General features: G+C 61.0%; 1 protein-coding gene across 3 annotated transcripts in view; it reads left to right on the top strand.

Annotated features, from left to right (window-relative positions):
- EEFSEC (eukaryotic elongation factor, selenocysteine-tRNA specific) overlaps window positions 1–19,060 on the top strand; it is a 116,973-nt gene that overhangs the window by 55,841 nt on the left and 42,072 nt on the right. For all 3 annotated transcript variants that reach the window (XM_027957860.2, XM_027957861.2, XM_027957859.3), the window contains 2 exons: window positions 3,946–4,042; window positions 4,826–4,990. In XM_027957860.2, coding sequence (XP_027813661.1) covers window positions 3,946–4,042; window positions 4,826–4,990 — 262 coding nt within the window. The remainder of the gene's footprint in view (window positions 1–3,945; window positions 4,043–4,825; window positions 4,991–19,060) is intronic.

Raw genomic sequence — 19,060 nt, 5'->3', positions numbered from 1 at the left:
TTTCTGCTGCTGTTTCAAGACTGTTTTGACTTTGGGGTCTCCTCGCGATTCCCACCTGATTTTGAGGGTCTCCTTTTCCATTTCAGCACAGAATGGTGGTTAGAATTGTAACAGGGACTGCTTTGAATCTGGAGGTGGTTTTAGGTGGAATGGACACCTTAGCAGGAGTAACTCTTCCAGTTCACTGACACGAATGTCTTTCTCTTTATTTGGATCTTTACAAATGTCTCGTATCCAGGTTTTGTTGTTTTTGGTATACAAGCCTTTCCTGTCGTTGGTTAGCTTTATTCCTAAATAGTTCATTCTTGTAGGTGCTGTTATGAATGGAAGTGCTGTCTTAATTTCCACTTCAGATCGTTTTGGCTAGTATATAGAAACACAGGTGATTTTTGTGTGTTGACCTCATCCGTGCAGCCTTGCTGAATTCAGTTCTCCCCATTTAAGCACACAGCTGTGGTCCCGAGGTGTTCACCTTCCTGACTTGCGCTTCTGTTACTTAATATCTTATGGAGCAGTTGTTCATGTGGCCGTGACTCTGCTGCCGCCCCTTGGGAAAGGCTTAGGTTTCCTTTCTTGTTCGTAAATAATCCCTGATGAGCGTCTCTGACCAGCACTCAGCTGTGTCCGCACTGCCAGTCTTTCCTCTTAAGAGAGCGCCGGGTCACGGGGCGGGAGCCCTTCCCAGCCCTTTGCGCATCTCTGGGCGCTCTGACGTTTCTCGCAGGTGAACTCTAGTGTCTAATTTAACGAGAGATTTGAAAACTCCAAGGTAGAATGTTGCTCCACTCTCGTCATGATGATGCGCGGCTCTTTAATTACTGGTGAGACTGAGCGCCTTTCCTTAGGTCTGTGAGTGCTGTTTTGTGTTTCACTTGAGCCTGTATGTTCTGTCTGCTTGCCTCTTGCGATTTTAGTGCTCCCTTTTGATTTTCACGAGTGTCTAACGTCAATAAGGATGCCACTCGCTAACCCTCCGCCCGTCACGTTTCCTATAAGCAAGTCTTCAGCATTTGTTGTCTTTCCGTTTTTTGGTGTTTTTTTTTTTTTTCTACGTGCAGAAGTGTCTAATTTTTATGTAGTCAAGCTCTTTGATTATTTTTCTTTGTGATTTCTTTATCTCTGAAAGCATTTAAATTTACTCTTGCATGAGCATTTATCGGTGTTAACAGAAATAAAAATAGAAGGTAACAATGTGCCCGTATCTTCGCAACGCATCAAGCCACAGTGCTTCCCCGCAGGCCCCGTCTGTCTTCCCCACACGCACGGAGTCTGAGGCGGCTGTTATCCACACCGGCGCCATGCTCTGTTCTAGGCTGTTCTGCTTCTCCACTGCGGTTGCCGTCTGACAGCATCCTGGGGACTCTCTCCCAGACCTGCTCTGGTTCCCTCCTGTTTCCGTTCTAACCAAGCTGTCTGCTTACAGCGCCCCTTCCCTCAGCCTGGGGGGGCGATAAGCCCCTGGGCCCGGCGGCCCCCTGCACGGTGCGTGGTGCACCCCCGCTCGCAGCTGACGCGGTCTCCGGCACTGACTTCCTCTCCTGGCCTCCGTCATGTTTCTTCCTCTGTGGAGCGCAAGCTGATAGGTCTGGCCTCGGCGTGTTTATCGTCAGGGAGCCTTGGATGTGGGGTCCGGACGACCAGGGGCTTCATGACGAGCTGTCACGTGTGGAGCACCTCCTGTGCGCTCGGCCCTGGGCTGGGGCTTGCCCTCGCAGCCAGCTGCTCACGGTCACCCCCCGCTCTGTGTCTGGCTTGACTTGTGAGCAAAGGAATCCTAAGTATCGCTCGTGTCTTTTAATACCATTACTTTGCATTTTGCTTTTCCAAACCTGAGGCTCAGATTCCCTCTGTCTACATCTTCTGTGTTCATCACACACACACACGCACACACAGATGCCCGTGTGTGTGATTTTAGCTGATCGGAGGTGGGTCTTGTGTGCTGACGAAGGTCAGCCTGCGTGCACAGTCAGCAGCTCTGGGCCCGGCTCCCCGGTGAGGGGCCACAGCGGTGGGCGCGGTGGGGAGCCTGGGAAGAGGAGGCGCCCTCGTCACCCCGCCCCCACCCTGCGCTGCTGGGTGGAGGGGCTGTGCTCCGGGCTCTTGCCGCCGTGTCTGGCCAGCGCCCCTGTGCCCCTAGAGCCCAGACAGCAGCCTAGGTCTGAACTGGGCAAGGGGGCCGCCTGGCCCCCAGGAGCCAGCAGACAGGACGCGCGGGGCGCTTGGCAGACCAGCAGGCAGGCCCCCGGGAGCCTGGGAAGAGTCCAGACACCAGCCCAACACGCCGCTGTGTTCTGTTACAGTGCATGGCCCAGAAGGGTTTGGATGGACAGTGATTGAATTTCCGAAAGCGTTATGGTTAATCGCTGGAATTCTCAGCGCCTGCCTTCCCCTCCTCTGCAGCCCTGGGCCCGGGGCTGGCGGAGCGCGGGCCGAGGTGTGCATGGGACGGGCCTGCGCCCTTCTTCGGGCAGAGCGCCAGGCCCGCGCCCTGCTTCGGGCTAAGAGCCGGGCCTGTGCCCTGCTTTGGGCTGAGAGCCGGCTTCCCCGGGAGCAGCCAAATAGGAGAAATGACGCCGTTTCCCTGGGAAGGGGCTCCGAGGGGCGCAGACACGCTGCCGTTTGCAGTGGCCGCCCGGCTGCTGGTTTCCACTCCGACGAGAGTCGAGCGCTTGAGGCTCCTGCAGGGGCGAGGCTCCTGCAGGGGCGAGGAGGGCGCATGGGAACGGGGCAGGTGACAGCACCATGGCGGCCCCCTTGCCGAGGGGCTCGTGCTGAGCTCTGGCTGTTTCTCCAGGCTGGACCTTCCGTAGACGGCTTCGGGCCTCTGTTGACCTGCAGGGTTCTGAGAAGGCTGGTTTCTGATCATGTTCGCGGCGCTTTTGTGAAGAGCCTCTGTGAGAGTCTTCACTCCACACTTGACTGGGTTTTTGGTCTGTCGAGTCTTTGACATGCACCTCGTGAACGCGCCCAAACCAAGGCACCTCCGGCGGCATGCTCCTCTCAGTGTTGTTTGTAACAGTGAAGACTCTGAAATGTCCTGGATGAGTCCCATTCGTGGGGACAGCGTGCACATCCCGGGCCCCGCGGTGAGGCAGGGCCCGTGTGAAGGGCAGAGGCGGCCCGGGTCGCGAGCCCGAGCTCTGGAGGCGCCGCCTGCAGCCTGCTGCCGCTGACGGAGGGGGTCGGCGCAGACTAACTCGCCTTCTGAGCCGTTCCTCCACGTCTGTGAGGTGGTGACACTTCCGTCCTCATTTTCTGGGGTTTCAATGAGAGCGTCTGTGTCGTATTCTTGGCATAGTCAAATGAGTCTTATGGTTGTTATTTTTCAACAGGAAAGTCTTTCTAATATGCTGGCGAACAAAGTAGAAGGGTATGAAATTGTGTGACTAACGGAACCGAAATATGAAAAAGTAGTTCCTTGGCAATGCATGGAGAGACCGAGGTTGGGAGCTAGGATGACGGTGATGAATCCCACCACAGTGATGGGATTGCACACGGAATGTTTTCTCTTTTCTGTGTTTTGTGTTTGTTTTCCAGTGGAAAATGTCAGTGTCTACTCCATGGGAGTCTTTGCTTAAAGTAGCAGGGCTTGGGAGGCCGGAGGCTGTGGAGTGGCCTGCAGGCGCCCGGCGTGTCCTAAGTCCCTGCAGGCGGCTAGGCAGGGTCCGGTGGTCTTCCCCAGGGATCTTTACTCAGGGACAGGGCCTGGGCCTCACTGCGCTCCCTCAGGAGGGCTCAGCAAGGAGCTTAAACCCAGGGCCCCTCTAACATTTGTGGCTCAGCACGAGATGCTCCTTAGGGCCTCCGCATGGGGTCACCGGGCGGGAGCGTGACGGCCCCACTGCGGTCCCTCTGGCAGGGCGGGCACGGAGGCCTCCATCGCACTTGGTCCTCCAGCAGCCCCGGATGCGCTCGGTGACCTCAGTGAGCCTGTCTCTGTTCCAGGTTCCGGGGCGCACCTGTCATACCCGTTGCGGCCAAGCCTGGGGGACCAGACGCCCCTGAAACGGAAGCTCCGCAGGGCATCCCGGAGCTCATCGAGGTACGTCAGCTGCATCCACCCGGGGCACCGCCTCCCTGCCCTTCCCCATGGGGTTAAACCCGAACAGAACCGGTGTCTCCACCCGCAGCACAGGCCCGGCGTCCCATCAGAGTGCTTCTGGCGGGGAGGTTGGTTGTCACGCTCCGGGAGCTGCACTGAGCTCTTATCATAGGTGTCTGTGAACATTCGCAGTCACATGACTATTAACGAACCTTGGGAGGCTTCAGGTGTTGATCCGCATTTTGGCAGGGAAGAGCCTGGGGCTCAGAGGGGTTAAGTGACTTGCCCAGGCTCGCACACAGAGCAGGAGGTGGAGCTGGGGTGCAGACCTAGGTCGGCCGGCGGGGTTGGCTCCGGGGTCCACTTGCCCTGGGTCTGCAGACCTGGGTCAGGCGTGACGACATGCGCGGCCTCCGTTTCTGTGATTATGCAGGGCAGGCCTTGCTGACTTAGCAGACCTGTTTCTGGGTGAAGCTTTGGTGACGTTTTCGTCACCAGCTGCAGAGCGCACTGGTCTGGGCTGCTGGGGCGGTGGCTTCTGCTGTGGATACGTCCGTGTGTCCCTATCGGAAGCCTCCGGGCTGGGCCTGCCCCCATGCTCTGGTCCTTTTCCATGAGAGTCTTCACCACAAGACCAGGACTCTGGACCGTTCAGTGCCAGACAGCTCTTGACGGAGTCTTCTCTGGTGAAGTCAGGGAGGAGCAAAGTAGAAAGAGGCGGTCTCCAGGAGGGCGGGGGTGTCCGCCCTGCCCCCGGTGTGTGGCACAAGCCTGTCTTTCCAGCTCCTGGTGTCCCAGATCTCCATCCCGACGAGGGACCCCTCGGGGCCGTTCCTCATGTCCGTGGACCACTGCTTCTCCATCAAAGGCCAGGGCACCGTGATGACGGGGACCATCCTCTCGGGCTCCGTCAGCCTCGGCGACAGCGTGGAGATCCCGGCCCTCAAGGTCAGTCTGGCCTCACCTCCCCTTCCTCTGGGCCCCTCTCGAGCGGCCCGGAGGTGGCCAGCCCCCGTGCGCCCCCGCTGCCGGGCCACGCTGCCCCGTCTCCCCTCTGTCCGTCCCGCCTGCGGCCTGGCCCAGCGCTTGCTTCGGTGCTCAGATCAGCACCGCCGACTGGAGCCTCGCGGGCGGGGGTTCTCGGTGAAGGCGGGAGGACCCCGGGGGCACCTGGGCCAGCAGCACGGGCCCTGAGTGAGGCGCCAGGCAGAGCCCCTCCGCTTTCTGCAAGCCCCCGAGCCGGGGTGGCAAGGGCGTGTGGGCACTCACTCCCGAGTCCCTTGTGCGTCGCCACAGGGATTTCACTTTAAACGCGAGCAGAACCGCGGCTGCTCGGGGCAGGACAGTCTGGGGACACTCGGATGATGGTGCGTTCCTAGCGTCACCGCAGGCGCCGCGTCCCCCGTGGAGGCCTGGGGTGGCAGCAGGGGGTCCTCGCCACCCCTCCTCCTGGTCCCTTCCGGCCCGGTGTCCAGTGGCTCTGGTCCCTCCCTTCGGGGGCTTTGTTTCCTGGAAAGGAAAGATGGATAGGCCACCCGTCGTCTCGTCCTTGGGGAACACAGGCGAGTGAGAACCTGCGAGGCCCCCGGCGTTCCAGGCCCAGGGAGGGTCTGTGATCCTCAGAGGAGGCAAGGGGAGGGCAGTGGCGTGTCTGAGGACGCATCTCGGCTGGGTCTGGGGCCAGGGATGCGGCCCTGGGGCTTCCGTGGGCCCGGAGGCTCATCTGCAGGGCAGGCCTGGGCGCCCACGGGATTTGTTGTGCTGGGTTTCAGACTTGCCCGGGACCATGACCTCTGAGCTTCCGCGTTCTCCGTGTGCCTGCGTGTGAGAGCCGATGGCTTGGCCAGTTTCACCATCCACACAGGGAGGCGTCTTGCCCAGAACAGAGCTCCCTAGACCACTCGGGCCTGGTCTGGGGGCCTAGACGGCGAGACGCGAGCTGATGTTGAGAGGGGAGTTTGGAGCTCGTTAGAGTTAAGGCTGTAACGAGGTGAGGATCTGGATACTGGGAGGGGTGACGGCGTTTTGCACAGGAGCTGCCAGAGGGTGGGCGGGTGCGGGTGGCTTGTGCCCCAACAAGCACTATGCTCTCCAGAACCTCCAGGAGAGAGGTGAGGCTCTCACCCTGGGCAGGGCGGGCTCTCCACCAATGACAAGCGCCCAGTGACGCAGGGACTCTCAGGGAGGGGCGTGTCACCCTGGGGGCTGAGGCCGGGGCACTGCAGCCCGAGTCCAGGGGTGTGCCTGGTCACCCGACCACCCGCAGCCGGGAGGAGTGGGGGCCATCCCGTCGGAGGTCCCGGGGCCTCAGCCCGGCCGACACCTGGGCCTTGGCCGCGTACCTCCAGCGGCGCAAGAGGATGCACTCCCACTGGTCCTACAGCGGAGCCTGCGGTGACCCGCCGTGGTCCCAGGAGTGAGTAGGGATTTCAGACAACAGGCCTGAGGTAGGAGGCTCTTCCCGCTCGCTGGGGCCTCGGGCTGGCCCTTCCTGTGGCGTTGCAGACGGCTCACTGTCCCGGCTGCTAGTGGGAGACGCGGGCCTTGGGGTTCTCGCTGATAGCCAGCCCCGCTCTCCCGCTCCTTCCTGTGACCCCATCTGACCCGGAGGAAGGCTTTGACCGAGAAGACAGTAGTTGAAGCCACTTGGCCAGTGCCAAAGCCCGGCTCTGGGCACTGTGCCCTCCTCCCTGGGAGCCCCCGCTCAGCATCACGTGCCCGGGGCGCTAGGGCCCTGCAGGGCCAGGTCCAAACTGGACAGCTCTGCCCCGAGGCCACAACATCCCCGTCAGACTTCCCTAACCGCCTCGGACACCTCTCACCGCCTGGACTCCCCAGGCGGCGCGGCCCAGCCCCTCCAGATAAACAGCCCTGTCCCCGCCCGGCCCCCTGCAGCCTGCCAGACCCCGGCCCGGCCCTGCCGGCGTGTCCACCCCCAGCTGGGGCTTGTTAGCTGAGGGGGAGTGAAGGAGAATCAGAGCTCACGGCTGACACCCCAGGCCCCGCCCCTCAGGCTCCCAGGACCTTTCCAGGCTCGGCTGGGGCCCTCCAGCAAGGCGCGGCCTTGGGGGCTCAGCTGGTGACGTGTCCACAGGCAACCCACTATCAGGGCTGTGACAGGACCCGTCAGAGGTGCAGGCTGTGAGGAAGGGAACAGGGACCTCAGTCAGGCCACAGGCAGGGCCCTCCGCCCTCTGCTCCACCGCCGTCACAGCCCAGACCCCGAGGGCCCCCGTCCCTGACCGGGGAGATGGGGGAGAGCGCCCCACGCCGGGAGGCCGCCTTGGTGCTCAGCACCGCCGTCACAGGGGTCCGTGTGGGTCCACGCACAGGGAATGTGGGTCCTGTCCTGGTTGTGCGGGTACAGGACGTCTAGCGGGCCGCTGAAGTAGGCACGTCCGAGCCCGAGGGTCCGCTGAGAGCCACGTCGGTGTGATGAGGAAAGGACGTCCCCGGGGGGTGTGGACGCCTGTTCCGTTATGAGGCTTTAGAGGAAGTTCAGATCTCGAGGGCGTATTCCTCCAGATGGAGGCTGCGTGCAGGTGGGCTCACCTCTCACTCAGACCCCACGGAGGAGATGCCGTCTGAGACAGGACCCAGCGGCATCTCCCCTGCCCTTGCCTCCGCTGGGAAGCTGACCCCCGGGGTGAAGCAAGGCCCGGACTCCGGGAAGACGAGGTCCTCCCCCACCACCTCTGCCGCCCCTGCCTCTGGCTGGCCTCGCCTGTGCCCTCCCTGCCCGCAGGGGCCTCTCCTGGAAGCTCCTGGCCACGCCCTGGGCGTGTGCGTCTCTTCTGTGGGTCCCTACTCAGGGACCCACTGCAAGGACCTCCTCGAGGGCAGAGACTGCGTCTGCCCGGCTCCGCACTCTCAGCACCTGACCCAGGGCCCAGCCCAGAGTAGGCTCCAGAAACCACCTAGTGAACGAAACAGCGGGAGAAAGCCAGAGAGTGAATAAGCAGCTTGTTTCTTAGTAGGCTTTTGATGCAGTTGACGACCTCAGAGGGCTGGGTAGACGCGGCTCCCCAGGGCCCCGGGGCAGGACTGGAGTGGGCGATGGCCTCTCTGGTGTGGGGCCGAGTCCTGGCGCCCCCCGGCCAGCAGGCCCAGGACTGATGGTAAGCCAGGCACCCAGGGCTGTGCCCCGGCTGAGCCCTCTGCCTCGGTGCCCAGCTCCTCCTCAGCCGTTTCCTGGTACGGAAGGCTCGTCTGGGAGGGAGCGGTGCCAGGCCGGCAGGGCCAGTCACCCAGACCCCCCCGCCCTGCCCCCGGCCCGGGCAGGCCCTGCTGGGAGATGCAGCCACCCAGGGCCGTGGTCCCTCCTGCCTGCTGTCCTCTCGGCGGCTGCTGTGACCCTCTTGGTTTTATTTTCCTCGTTAAGGGAAAGTTGAGTGTTTCCTGAGTGTGCGTAGAGCCAGTGTACCACTTACACTGAATATTTATCATTCTTTTAAGAAATGAAACAATAATAAAAACACCATAAACATCGCTTGAATTGTGCACAGGCTTCAGCTTGTAATAATCCTGGGGAAATGGCGAGGGAGACGTGTCCCTAACGTAGAGGCACTTGCCTGCTTTTGTGTGAAGTTTTGCTCAAATGCTTCATTGTATAACCTGTTCTTATTTTTAAAAAATGCCAGCCATTGTAGGTTTTTTTGTGTGTGTTTTCAAAAGTACTTAAATGAGATGCTTCTGGGCAGCGGTAAATCAGAGTCGAGCCAGCCTTGGGGGACTGAGCCAGCTGCAGTTAGGTCCTTGCTTGCTGTTAGTGACCCTCGTGTGTGAGGACACGCGCGGGGGTGTGTAGGTTAGGACGGGTCCAGTGGGTTATTGCATCTGCCTGCCCGGGCGCCCTCCCCTCTCCTCCGGCCCGGGCGCCCTCTCCTCCCGCCCACGCACCCTCTCCTCCCGCCCGGGCGCCCTCTCCTCCGGCCTGCGCACCCTCTCCTCTCCTCCCGCCCACGCGCCCTCTCCTCTCCTGCCCATGCACCAGGGTGGAACTGTGGTCCCCGTGACAGGGCAGATTCCCGGAGAGCAGGTGGCAGGTTCCCACGTGAGGGTGGCAGGGCAGGCCTGGGTGCTGAGCTGGGAACACGCCTGCAGTGGTCCTGCTGAGGGGCAGCTTAGTGAAGGTGACGACCTGAGTGGGGGGAGGGGCACTTTAGCCGACGCCCGAAGACGGGAAGAGTCCGACGGGCAGGGAGGTAGTGGGAGCAGGCCTTGGTGGTGCCGCGGTTCCAGCCTGGTGAAGACAGTGGTCCCTGTAACGTGCAGGAGGTTCTGAAGGCTGCAGAGGAGAGCGTGGGTGTGTGCGTGCAGAGGGACAGGCCCAGGGGGCCAGGGGGCTGCTGTGTAGCCCAGCAGGTTGGGGCACCAGGGTCCAGCAGGCGGCAGCGCAGTGGGCCTCAGAGCGGTTCGGGAGGCGGCATTCCCAAGCCCGGGGTTGGGCTGATGGGGCCAGGTGCAGGGGCGGGCGCGTCCAGCTCGGCCCCCAGGCCTCTGGCTTGAGGAGCAGGTGGGCTGGTTCGGCCTTTGTGGAGGGGGAGCCAGAAGTCTGGGGTGGGGGCAGAAGTGGAGGGGAGCGTGCGCTGGATTTTAGGAAGTTTGGGGTCTTTGGGGGCATCCAGTTAGGGGCAGTCTCGGGGCTGAAGCTCAGATATGTGGGAAAGCACGAATTCGTACTCTGTTGGCGGGTCCAGCACAGGGTAGGGGCCTCTGGAGAGGAGAGACAGCTGTGCTCCTAAGGTTTTCTTCCTGATGCCTGGAGGCCCCCAGCCCTCCTCCTGGCCGTGGTGTGGGAGCCGTCCAGCTCTGCAAGGTGAGGTCTGTGAGGCCCCACGCTGGCACCTTGGGGAGGAGAGAGGGTCCTCCCAGGGCTGTTTACACTCTCCAGGGTGACAAGCCCCCGGGCCGGCCTCGGGCGGAGCTGCCCCGGCCTGCCCGATGCCCAGGCCGGTCTGCGAAGCGTCCGGCCCCAGAGAGAGCCGCCGTGCCCCCAGCCCCCGCGACGCTGCTGCCGCCAGAAACAAGCAGGGTGACTGGGCGGAAGGTCAGGAGTTTAAGAGCTTGTTTTATTCGAGACGGGGCTGAGAGACAGGAGGGAGTGTGCGGGTTTATATGTGGATCCTGGTATTTGCTTTGAGCTGCGGCGAGTGGTCGGGCTGGGAGGGAGGCCGCCCGCCAGGGAACGCTGCCAAGCAGAGCTCCGCTAATGCGATCCAGACGCAGCCCATCTCCCGCCTAATGCAGTCCTTGCGGCAGGAAGGGCCCGGCAGGGCCGCTTAACCCTTCAGGAGCTGCGGTCAGACCATGCTCGCCCTGGGCCCCCCCCACCCATCACGGGAGCCCCCCAACCCCCGTCGGGGTGCTGGGGCGTCTCTGGTCACTCGACTGCCGGACGCACCCTCAGGGCACTGACTGGGGCAAGCATGTGGGAGATGTTTGCTCAGGAAAGATGGCCACACTGTCCACAGGAGGGGTGACTGGCCCAGCATCTCGGGGCTGGTAGGAGGTGGAGCGCGGTGGGACCTGATCCCCGGTCACAGCTCTGTGCGGGCCCAGTACCCTCTGCCTGGCCAGCGTCCCCGGGCACAGCTCTGTGCGGGCCCAGTACCCTCTGCCTGGCCAGCGTCCCCGGTCACAGCTCTGTGCAGGCCCGGGGCCCTCTGCCTGGTCAGCGTCCCCAGGTACAACTCTGTGCGGGCCCAGTACCCTCTGCCTGGTCAGCGTCCCCAGGCACAGCTCTGTGCGGGCCCGGGACCCTCTGCCTGGTCAGCGTCCCCAGGCACAGCTCTGTGCGGGCCCGGGACCCTCTGCCTGGCCAGCGTCCCCGGTCACAGCTCTGTGCGGGCCCGGGGCCCTCTGCCGGGTCAGCGTCCCCGGGCACAGCTCTGTGCGGGCCCGGGACCCTCTGCCTGGCCAGCGTCCCCGGGCACAGCTCTGTGCGGGCCCGGGACCCTCTGCCTGGCCAGCGTCCCCGGGCACAGCTCTGTGCGGGCCCGGGGCCCTCTGCCTGGCCAGCGTCCCCGGGCACAGCTCTGTGCGGGCCCGGGGCCCTCTGCCTGGCCAGCGTCCCCGGCTGCCGTGAGGGCCGTTGACCCTGCTTCCTGGGAGGGCCGGCCACCACGTCCATTCCCCTCCCTCTCCCAGGGCAGCAGCCACGGAGCGCAGGGTGTCCGCGCGTGAGCATCCCCCACAGGGTGACGTCAGCGGGGGTGGAGGGGCTGCGCTGGGACCGCCAGGCCTGCGGGGGCATGGGTGCCCGCTCTGCGCTGGGCCCTCAGCACATTCTGTGGGTGAAGGGGTCGCGCGCATGTCTGCGTGCTTCCAGCCGTGTGGGAAAGCGTGTGCGCCGACACGTGTTTGTATGTGAGCTGCTCAGGAGGGCCCTGCGTCGTGGGTCCGTCTTGGGGGGAGGGCGCAATCAGGGCGCAGAGAGGCTTCCGTGTTCTCGTCGCGGTGCTTGGCGTTCAGACCTTTCCAACAAGCTGGTACTCGTGTTTCTCATGTGGCTTTTAGGGAAGGAAAGCCAGACTCGGCGGAGGAACGGCTTCTGTCGTGCGCGTCCGTCTCCCCTCCTCCGTCAGCCCCCGGCCCTCACCTGCGGGCAGGTGGGCGGCCAGGCCGCGACCCTGCTGGGGGATGGCGGGCGGCCCCAGGGAGGCGGCCGCGCGTGCCGGGCGTCCTGCCGCCTCCTGTGCGAGCCGGAGCGGGCAGCCCACGAACGGATTTCCGAAGGGCCCGCCTCGTGAACTTGACCGTCTCCCGGAGGGGGAGACCCCCACAGGGTCGTGTGCTGCCCGCTGACCCTCACTGTCCGCCGCCCAAAGGCCGCTGGGGGAGATGGTCTGACCTGGTGAAGCACTGCCACCAGCGGCCGGAAGTGCCGGCCTGCCCGCGTCGGGGCCGGCATGCCCGCGCTCCAGCCCCTTCCCGGCCGCAGCCGCGGGTCATGGGAGCCGCGAGCGCTTTTGAAGTACAGCCTGGATGTTTGGCCTGACCGCGCATGTTTGCTTAGGCATCGCCCTCGCCAGTTCATTCGGGCCTTCTCTTTCTTTTAAGAATGTGCCGCTTGCCAAAGGTTATTTTGGATCTGTTTTTGTTTATCAGGTGACTTGTTCCAGCACGATTGGAAGCAGACACGCGCCTGGGCCACTCTCGGCCGCGTGCACGCACGCACACGCGCACAGGCTCCGTGCACACCTCTCAGGGCCCCAGAACACACCCGGCACCCTGGGGTCTGGGGGCTGCGGCGGGGAGAGCGCCGTCGTCCAGGAGCCAGCAGTCACAGGGCTGTAGGCGGGGGAAGCTGGGCGCTCCAGGGGACTGTGCTGGAGCTCTGGGCCTGCGCGGGGCTCCTGGCTAGGTGAGCTGCTTCCTGCCCCGGCGCCTGCTGCGAATTTCTTCTGCAGACGCGTCTCCCACCGTCTGGACCCACTGTGCGCACGCGGGGCTGCTCAGAAAGCCCTTCCTGCTCCGAGGGGCCTGTGCCCCGAGGAGTGGGGGGTTGGCTCACCTGAGACGGTCCCGCGCGGAGGAGCGGCCTGCCGTGGCACTGGCTCTGCCCAGGCTGTCCGCCCCCCGCCCCCCCGTGTCTGGACTTCGCTCTGCTCCGTGTGGTGTGGCCTTGGGCCAGCTCCGGCCCCCGGGAGCCCCTCGAGCTGCGCTTAGTCCTCAATTCCAGTGACGCTGCGTGGTCCCCAGGCCCGGGGTGCCGTCTGAGGCTGGCCCCGGGCACGGTTGCAGGGCCGGGGCTGGGGTCCCCGACATGGTGGCCGTGTGGTGTGGCCACCCCCCAGCCCTGGCCTGCAGGAACCCGCTTCCTCCCCCAGCAGGGACCAGCGGAGGGAGGTCCAGCCGGGGGTTTGGAGACAGCTTCTTTCCTCCCCAGATGGGAGCGGGGACTCACGTCTTAACGTTTTCTTCAAATTAAAAAAAAAAAAATGCTCATCAGTGAAAATTGGAAGTTTCTGAACAGGATGTGGAGGTGACCTCCAGTCCCACCTGGGCCCCTTTGTGGGCGCCCTCAGCCAGCTCGAGGGCGTGCCGGCACGGGAGACAGCGTGACGCACGCGTTTGGCCAAGTGTCCTTGCACACACGCAGCCTGGCGCTGGTCCTTTTCAGTGTGTAGAGAAGATTGTGAGGTTGCCGAGCTGACTGCACAGCACAGAAGCAGTTACGTCTTCAGCTGAGCTTGGGAATCTCTCTAGAGTGTATTGTCTCAGTTCTTCCTAGCACGCTGCCTACAGTTTCCCTTGCACGCGATGACTCAGCTCGTTTCCTTGAACCAGCGGACATCGCAGGGTTGCCGTTGACGTGTGTGGTCTCTTTGCTTCTCTGAAGGGGGCCCTGCTAGCCTGTCCAGTGGGAGGGGATTCACTGTGCAGGCCACGCAGCTGCTTGCAGAGGCCAGGTGGGCTTCTGGGCACTCCTGGGGTCACCTCAGGAGGGGGGAACCCTCCCATTTGCCTTAAGCCCAAGAGCAAGGGGACACTGAGAGGTGTTATCAGAGGAGGCGTGGGGAGCAGTCAGACTGGGGGCCAGAGTGGGTGAGGCCAGCAGGCTGGTCCCGGCGGGGCTTGGTGGGGGTTCAGTCCAGGGTGGTGCCGGGAGAGAGGCACGGGTGATGGCTGTGCCCAGCAAGCGATACCCTGATGCCGGCGGGCAGGACTGGGAGATGGGTCCCCGTGGTGTGGGGGCCGTGGTGCCCGAGACACCTGGGCAGACAGCATGGTGCTCCGACATCCAGAGCAGCAGCGGAGTCTGGAGGCCTCCTGGACGGCAGGTCCCTGGAGCCGAGGGCAGGGTGAGGTCATTTGAGGAGTTTAAAGAGGAGGCCTTGCTTTCTGCAGAACCGTGGGGCGCGCTGTGTGTGTGTGAGTGAGGCGCCTCTCCACGCCCGCCCCCTCGCTGTGGGCACCGCCCGGGTTCTCCAGCCCCCCTCACGCCGTGCCCAAGCCTGTGTCGAGCTTCGGCGCCTCACCTGTGCCTCTGTGTACTTCCTCGTAGTTTAGCCGACACCTTTGCATTCGTGAGTTGAAGAGGGAGCTGGGTAATTTCCTGAGCCCGAGAGTGTGCTCAGCCAGCTGCGCGCGCAGACATGTGCCCTCAGCGGTGGCCTCTGTGCTCTGTCCCAGGCCCCGGTGGCGCTCACACGCCCGTGCTCCCGCTCCCGCCTGCGTCCTCCACGGTGTGCCCTTGCCGGTGGGGGTGGCGTCCGTCCTGGGCCCTTCCATCACGGCTCTGTGCTTCCTGGAGTTCCCGCAGCTCGCGTCGCCCTCCAGGGGCTCTTGCCCATCCAGAGGGTCTGTCTGGGGTCTGTCTCTGCCCCCCACACACTGGAAGCTCCCTGAGCAGGGTTGGGGTGAGAGGGGCCGTGGGGGTGCCCCTCCTGGCGGAAGTGTGTGTGTGAACCTCGGATTCTCTTTTGCGGACGATCTCTCGCTTCTCACTGTCGCTTCTGCAGCGTGTGTCCGTGTCCCGGACACTGGGCTGCAGCGCGGCACCTCCTTGCCCTGCTGTTCAGCCATCCCCGCTCGTCAGGCTCCTGTGTCCGCCGGACGAGCCCCATGATGTGCTTTCTGAGCCCCTTCTTCATCCCTGGGGCCGCAGGCTGCTGCGGGCCCCCTTCCCAGCCCCGGGGTCAGACTTTTCCACAGGGAGCCCACTGCTTCCCCAGGGAGCACCGGGCTCGAGGCCAGGGGCTGGGGCTGGGCTGTCCCTGCGCCTGGGCCTCTCGCCCACCTGAGCTGGGACACCGAGTGTGCACACAAGCCGTGCACATGTCTGTAATTACAGACACACGTGTCCGTCCGTCTCTGTGTCCACCCGCCCGTGCAGGTGCATCCAGGCCGATGTGAGCTCAGTGGAGCCCCTTCCCACAGGGGCCCGCGCTCCCTCCGCCCCTCCCTCCGCCCACCTCCCTGTCTGCGGAGCTACTTTTGCTAGACTGTGAGCCCAGGCCCCGGGCGCTGTTTCAGTCCATGGGCACCCACTGGCCCTGAGCCCCAATCCCTGGCTACAGGAAGGTCGCCGTTCTTGCAGACGGCTTGAGCTCTGAGCGCTAGCTTGTTAGATCAGGTGGCGAAACACCCCCTCCAGTGTGTCGTTAGCCTTAGTTTCTGACTGTTAGAAAAGTAGGTGATGGCTTTCTCCTGATGGAAAAATCCAGGCTCCGCCAAGATGAGAAGCGCATGTCCCTCCCTGGCACCGCTTCCAGCTTCTTTCCAGGAGCATGTGCGCTCCCAGGCCCGCCCCAGTTTCTTTCCAGGAGCATGTGCGCGCCCAGGCCCGTCCCAGCTTCTTTCCAGGAGCATGTGCGCGCCCAGGCCCGTCCCTGCTCTTTCTTTAGATTAGTGATGCCTTGGTAAGAATATTTTTGTGCCTTGGTGTTTTGCCATGGAAGCTCTGTCTCCTAAGACAGACTGAGGACTGAGCTCTGCCTTCTTTTCTCCCCAGCGCGTAGTGATAGCGCAGAGCCGCCCGCGCCGCCCCCAGGCTGTGCTTGCCCCCCGCCCCCAGCGCCGCGGGCTGCCCTGCAGCCACCTCCGCCCCACGCGTGGCCACGGAGCCCCCCGAGATGGAATAAGAGGGACACTGTCCTCTTGCATGGGGGTCGGCGGGTCGGTCGTCTCTGAAATGACCGCTCAGCCCTTCGCGCACCTCTGTACCCAGTGGTTCATCTTTCTGTGGGTCTGAGGTTCCTGTTGATGAGACATGTGTCCTTTGTCAGATAACGTATATTGAAGTGATTCCTCTCAGGCAGTAGCTTGCCTTTTCATTTTCTTGACGATGTCTTTCGAAGGTTTTTAATTTTGAGAACTTCAGTTCCTCGATTTTCAAGTACATGGCTTGTCTTTTTTTTTTTTTTTGTCTCTAAGAAATCTTTCCTGTGCCCGCCCCACAGTTAGGAATGTATTCTGTTTTTCTTCTGGAAGCTTTATAGTTTTAGCTGTATATTCCATGTTCTGTTCTGTGTTCCATCCCAGATTAATTTCCTTGTATGAGATGCAGAAGGGATTGGAGTTTATTATTTTTTGTTTTTTTTTTTCATGACCATTTATTGAAAAGATTTGCCTTTCCTATTGAATTGCAGTGGGATCTTTGTAGAAAGAAATTAGCTAATATGTCCGGGCCTGTGTGTGGACCCTGCTCTGTACTGTTCACCTGTCTGTGCTTATTCTGATCCTTGTCTGCCTTGATCACTGTAGCTTTTCATTCCAATCCCAAAGAAAGGCAGTGCCAAACAATGCTCAAACTACCGCACAATTGCACTCATCTCACACACTTAATGTTCAAAATTCTCCAAGCCAGGCTTCAGCTATACATGAACCGTGAACTTCCAGGTGTTCAAGCTGGTTTTAGAAAAGGCAGAGGAACCAGAGATCAAATTGGCAACACCCGCTGGATCATGGAAAAAGCAAGAGAGTTCCAGAAAAATATCTATTTCTGCTTTATTTACTATGCCAAAGCCTTTGTATGGATCACAATAAACTGTGGAAAATTCTGAAAGAGATGGGAATACCAGACCACCTGACCTGCCTCTTGAGAAAGCTAAATGCAGGTCAGGAAGCAACAGTCAGAACTGGACATGGAACAACAGACTGGTTCCAAATAGGAAAAGGAGTACGTCAAGGCTGTATATTGTCACCCTGCTTATTTAACTTCTATGCAGAGTACATCATGAGAAACGCTGGGCTGGAAGAAGCACAAGCTGCAATCAAGATTGCCGGGAGAAATATCAATAACCTCAGATATGCAGATGACACCACCCTTATGGCAGAAAGTGAAGAGGAGCTAAAAAGCCTCTTGATGAAAGTGAAAGAGGAGAGTGAAAAACTTGGCTTAAAGTTCAATATTCAGAAAACAAAGATCATGGCATCTGGTCCCATCACTTCATGGCAAATAGATGGGGAAACAGTGTCAGACTTTATTTTTCGGGGCTCTAAAATCACTGCAGATGGTGACTGCAGCCATGAAATTAAAAGACACTTACTCCTTGGAAGGAAAGTTATGACCAACCTAGATAACATATTAAAAAACAGAGACATTACTTTGCCAACAAAGGTCTGCCTAGTCAAGGCTATAGTTTTCCTGTGGTCATGTATGGATGTGAGAGTTGAACTGTGAAGAAAGCTGAGTGCTGAAGAATTGATGCTTTTGACCTGTGGTGTTGGAGAAGACTCTTGAGAGTCCCTTGGACTGCAAGGAGATCCAACCAGTCCATCCTAAAGGAGACCAGTCCTGGGTGTTCATTGGAAGGACTAATATTGAAGCTGAAGCTCCAGTACTTTGGCCACCTCGTGTGAAGAGTTGACTCATTGGAAAAGACTCTGATGCTGGGAGGGATTGGGGGCAGGAGGAGAAGGGGACGACAGAGGGTGAGATGGCTGGATGGCATCACCGACTTGATGGACGTGAGTTTGGGTGAACTCCGGGAGCTGGTAATGGACAAGGAGGCCTGGCATGCTGCAGTTCATGGGGTCGCAAAGAGTCAGACACGAGTGAGCCAACTGAACTGAACAGTGAATTTTGAAGTCAGGTAGTGTATTTTGAAATCAGTGAGTGTTTTTGTTCTTTTTAGATTTTTTTCTCTTTTTTTTGGCCTTTCTCGGTTCTTTGCATCCATGTAAAATTTCAAATCAACTTTATTTTTTTAAAGAAATATGTACTGGAGTTTTGATTGTCATTTGTGTGGACTCCGTAGCACACTTTGGAGACACTTGAGGTTTCATAAATATCGCATGCTCCGGTCCGTGGGCGTGGCACGCCTCTCCATTGCTTTAGGTCTTCATTTTCTCTCAGCAACGTCTTGTGTTCAGTGCAGAGTCTCGGAGTGTTTTAGTAAATCTATCGCCAAGTGTTTTATCTGACACTGTTTAAACAGTGCTTTGAAATTTTCTGTTTGCTGTTAGAGTGAAGAGATAAAATCGGTTTCTACATGTTCACCCTGTATCCTGCCATCTTGCTAAAGTCGGCTCTGAATCTGGTGCTTGTTTTGTGGAATCCTTACAGCTTTCTTTGTGAACAGTCATGTTTCCTGGAAGCACATATGACTGTTTCCTATCTTTTTTGCCTTATTTTTTTTCCTGCCTCAGAGTAGCAAGAGATATGAGAAGGCTGCTCTGTGCCCACAGTGCGCCTGCCCACAGTCAGGCCCCCGTGGGCAGGCTGTGCCAGTGTCCCAGGCGCGCTCGGGTGGAGAGCCCCCCGGGCCCGGCTGAGGGCCTCGGCCAGGTTGCTCATTGGGCGTCCTCCCCCGCAGAGCCCGTGCTGTGCCCCGGAGCTGACCCACCAGGACCTGGCATCTGAAGGGCTGGCGAGGAGAGCCACGTCTTCCTGAAAGTTCGTCCTCATCAGGGGAGCTTAGAGGGAAAAGCGAGTGAGCTCTCTCCTCCGCAGGGAGCGGGGGTGGCCTTAGCCGCACCCGGACCCGAGCGTGACCCGGCCCTGCTCTGAAGCGCAGGTCTGTCCAGGGAGGGACCCTGGGGGCTGGAGGACCATCCCTTAAGGACCAGTGGCCACTCTGGCGTCGCCCAGTGGAGGAGGGAAGGGCTTCCCGGACAGCATCGTGCGCGGACGCGCGGGAGCAGGGGGCGGCCGGGGCTGCGCTCCGACGCGCGGCCTGCTCTCTGCGTGGTCACCTTACAGAGCGCAGACACAGACGGCCCCCCGTCACGTGCGGCTGCCGTGTTGACCGAGGGCCTCTTGTGTGCCCTTCAGGCCTGCGCTGCGCCCCCAGCGGGCACGTCCCGTGGGCTGGGCGGGCGGGGGCATCGTGTGGCTGCGGAGTGTGCGCCTGTGGCCCCGCGTGGGGACGTGCCTGGTCAGGGGGTATTTCGTTCGGGCGTCCAGACTGGAGAGAAGCGAAGGGGGCCGGTTCCAGGAGCTGCTCCTCGGGGTCCGGGTGCCCCGAGACGTGTCCTGCCCAGCGCTGGCCCTTGGTGCCGCCGGACGCAGGCCACTGTCCACTGCCCGAGCCGCGCTGACCCCCAGGCCGCCCTCGGGGCCGGGCAGCA

Source organism: Ovis aries, chromosome 19 (assembly GCF_016772045.2).
Source record: "Ovis aries strain OAR_USU_Benz2616 breed Rambouillet chromosome 19, ARS-UI_Ramb_v3.0, whole genome shotgun sequence".
NCBI classification, from domain to species: Eukaryota; Metazoa; Chordata; class Mammalia; order Artiodactyla; family Bovidae; genus Ovis; species Ovis aries.
Note: the sequence above shows the minus strand (reverse complement) of the source record. Positions and strands in the feature narration are given on the sequence as shown.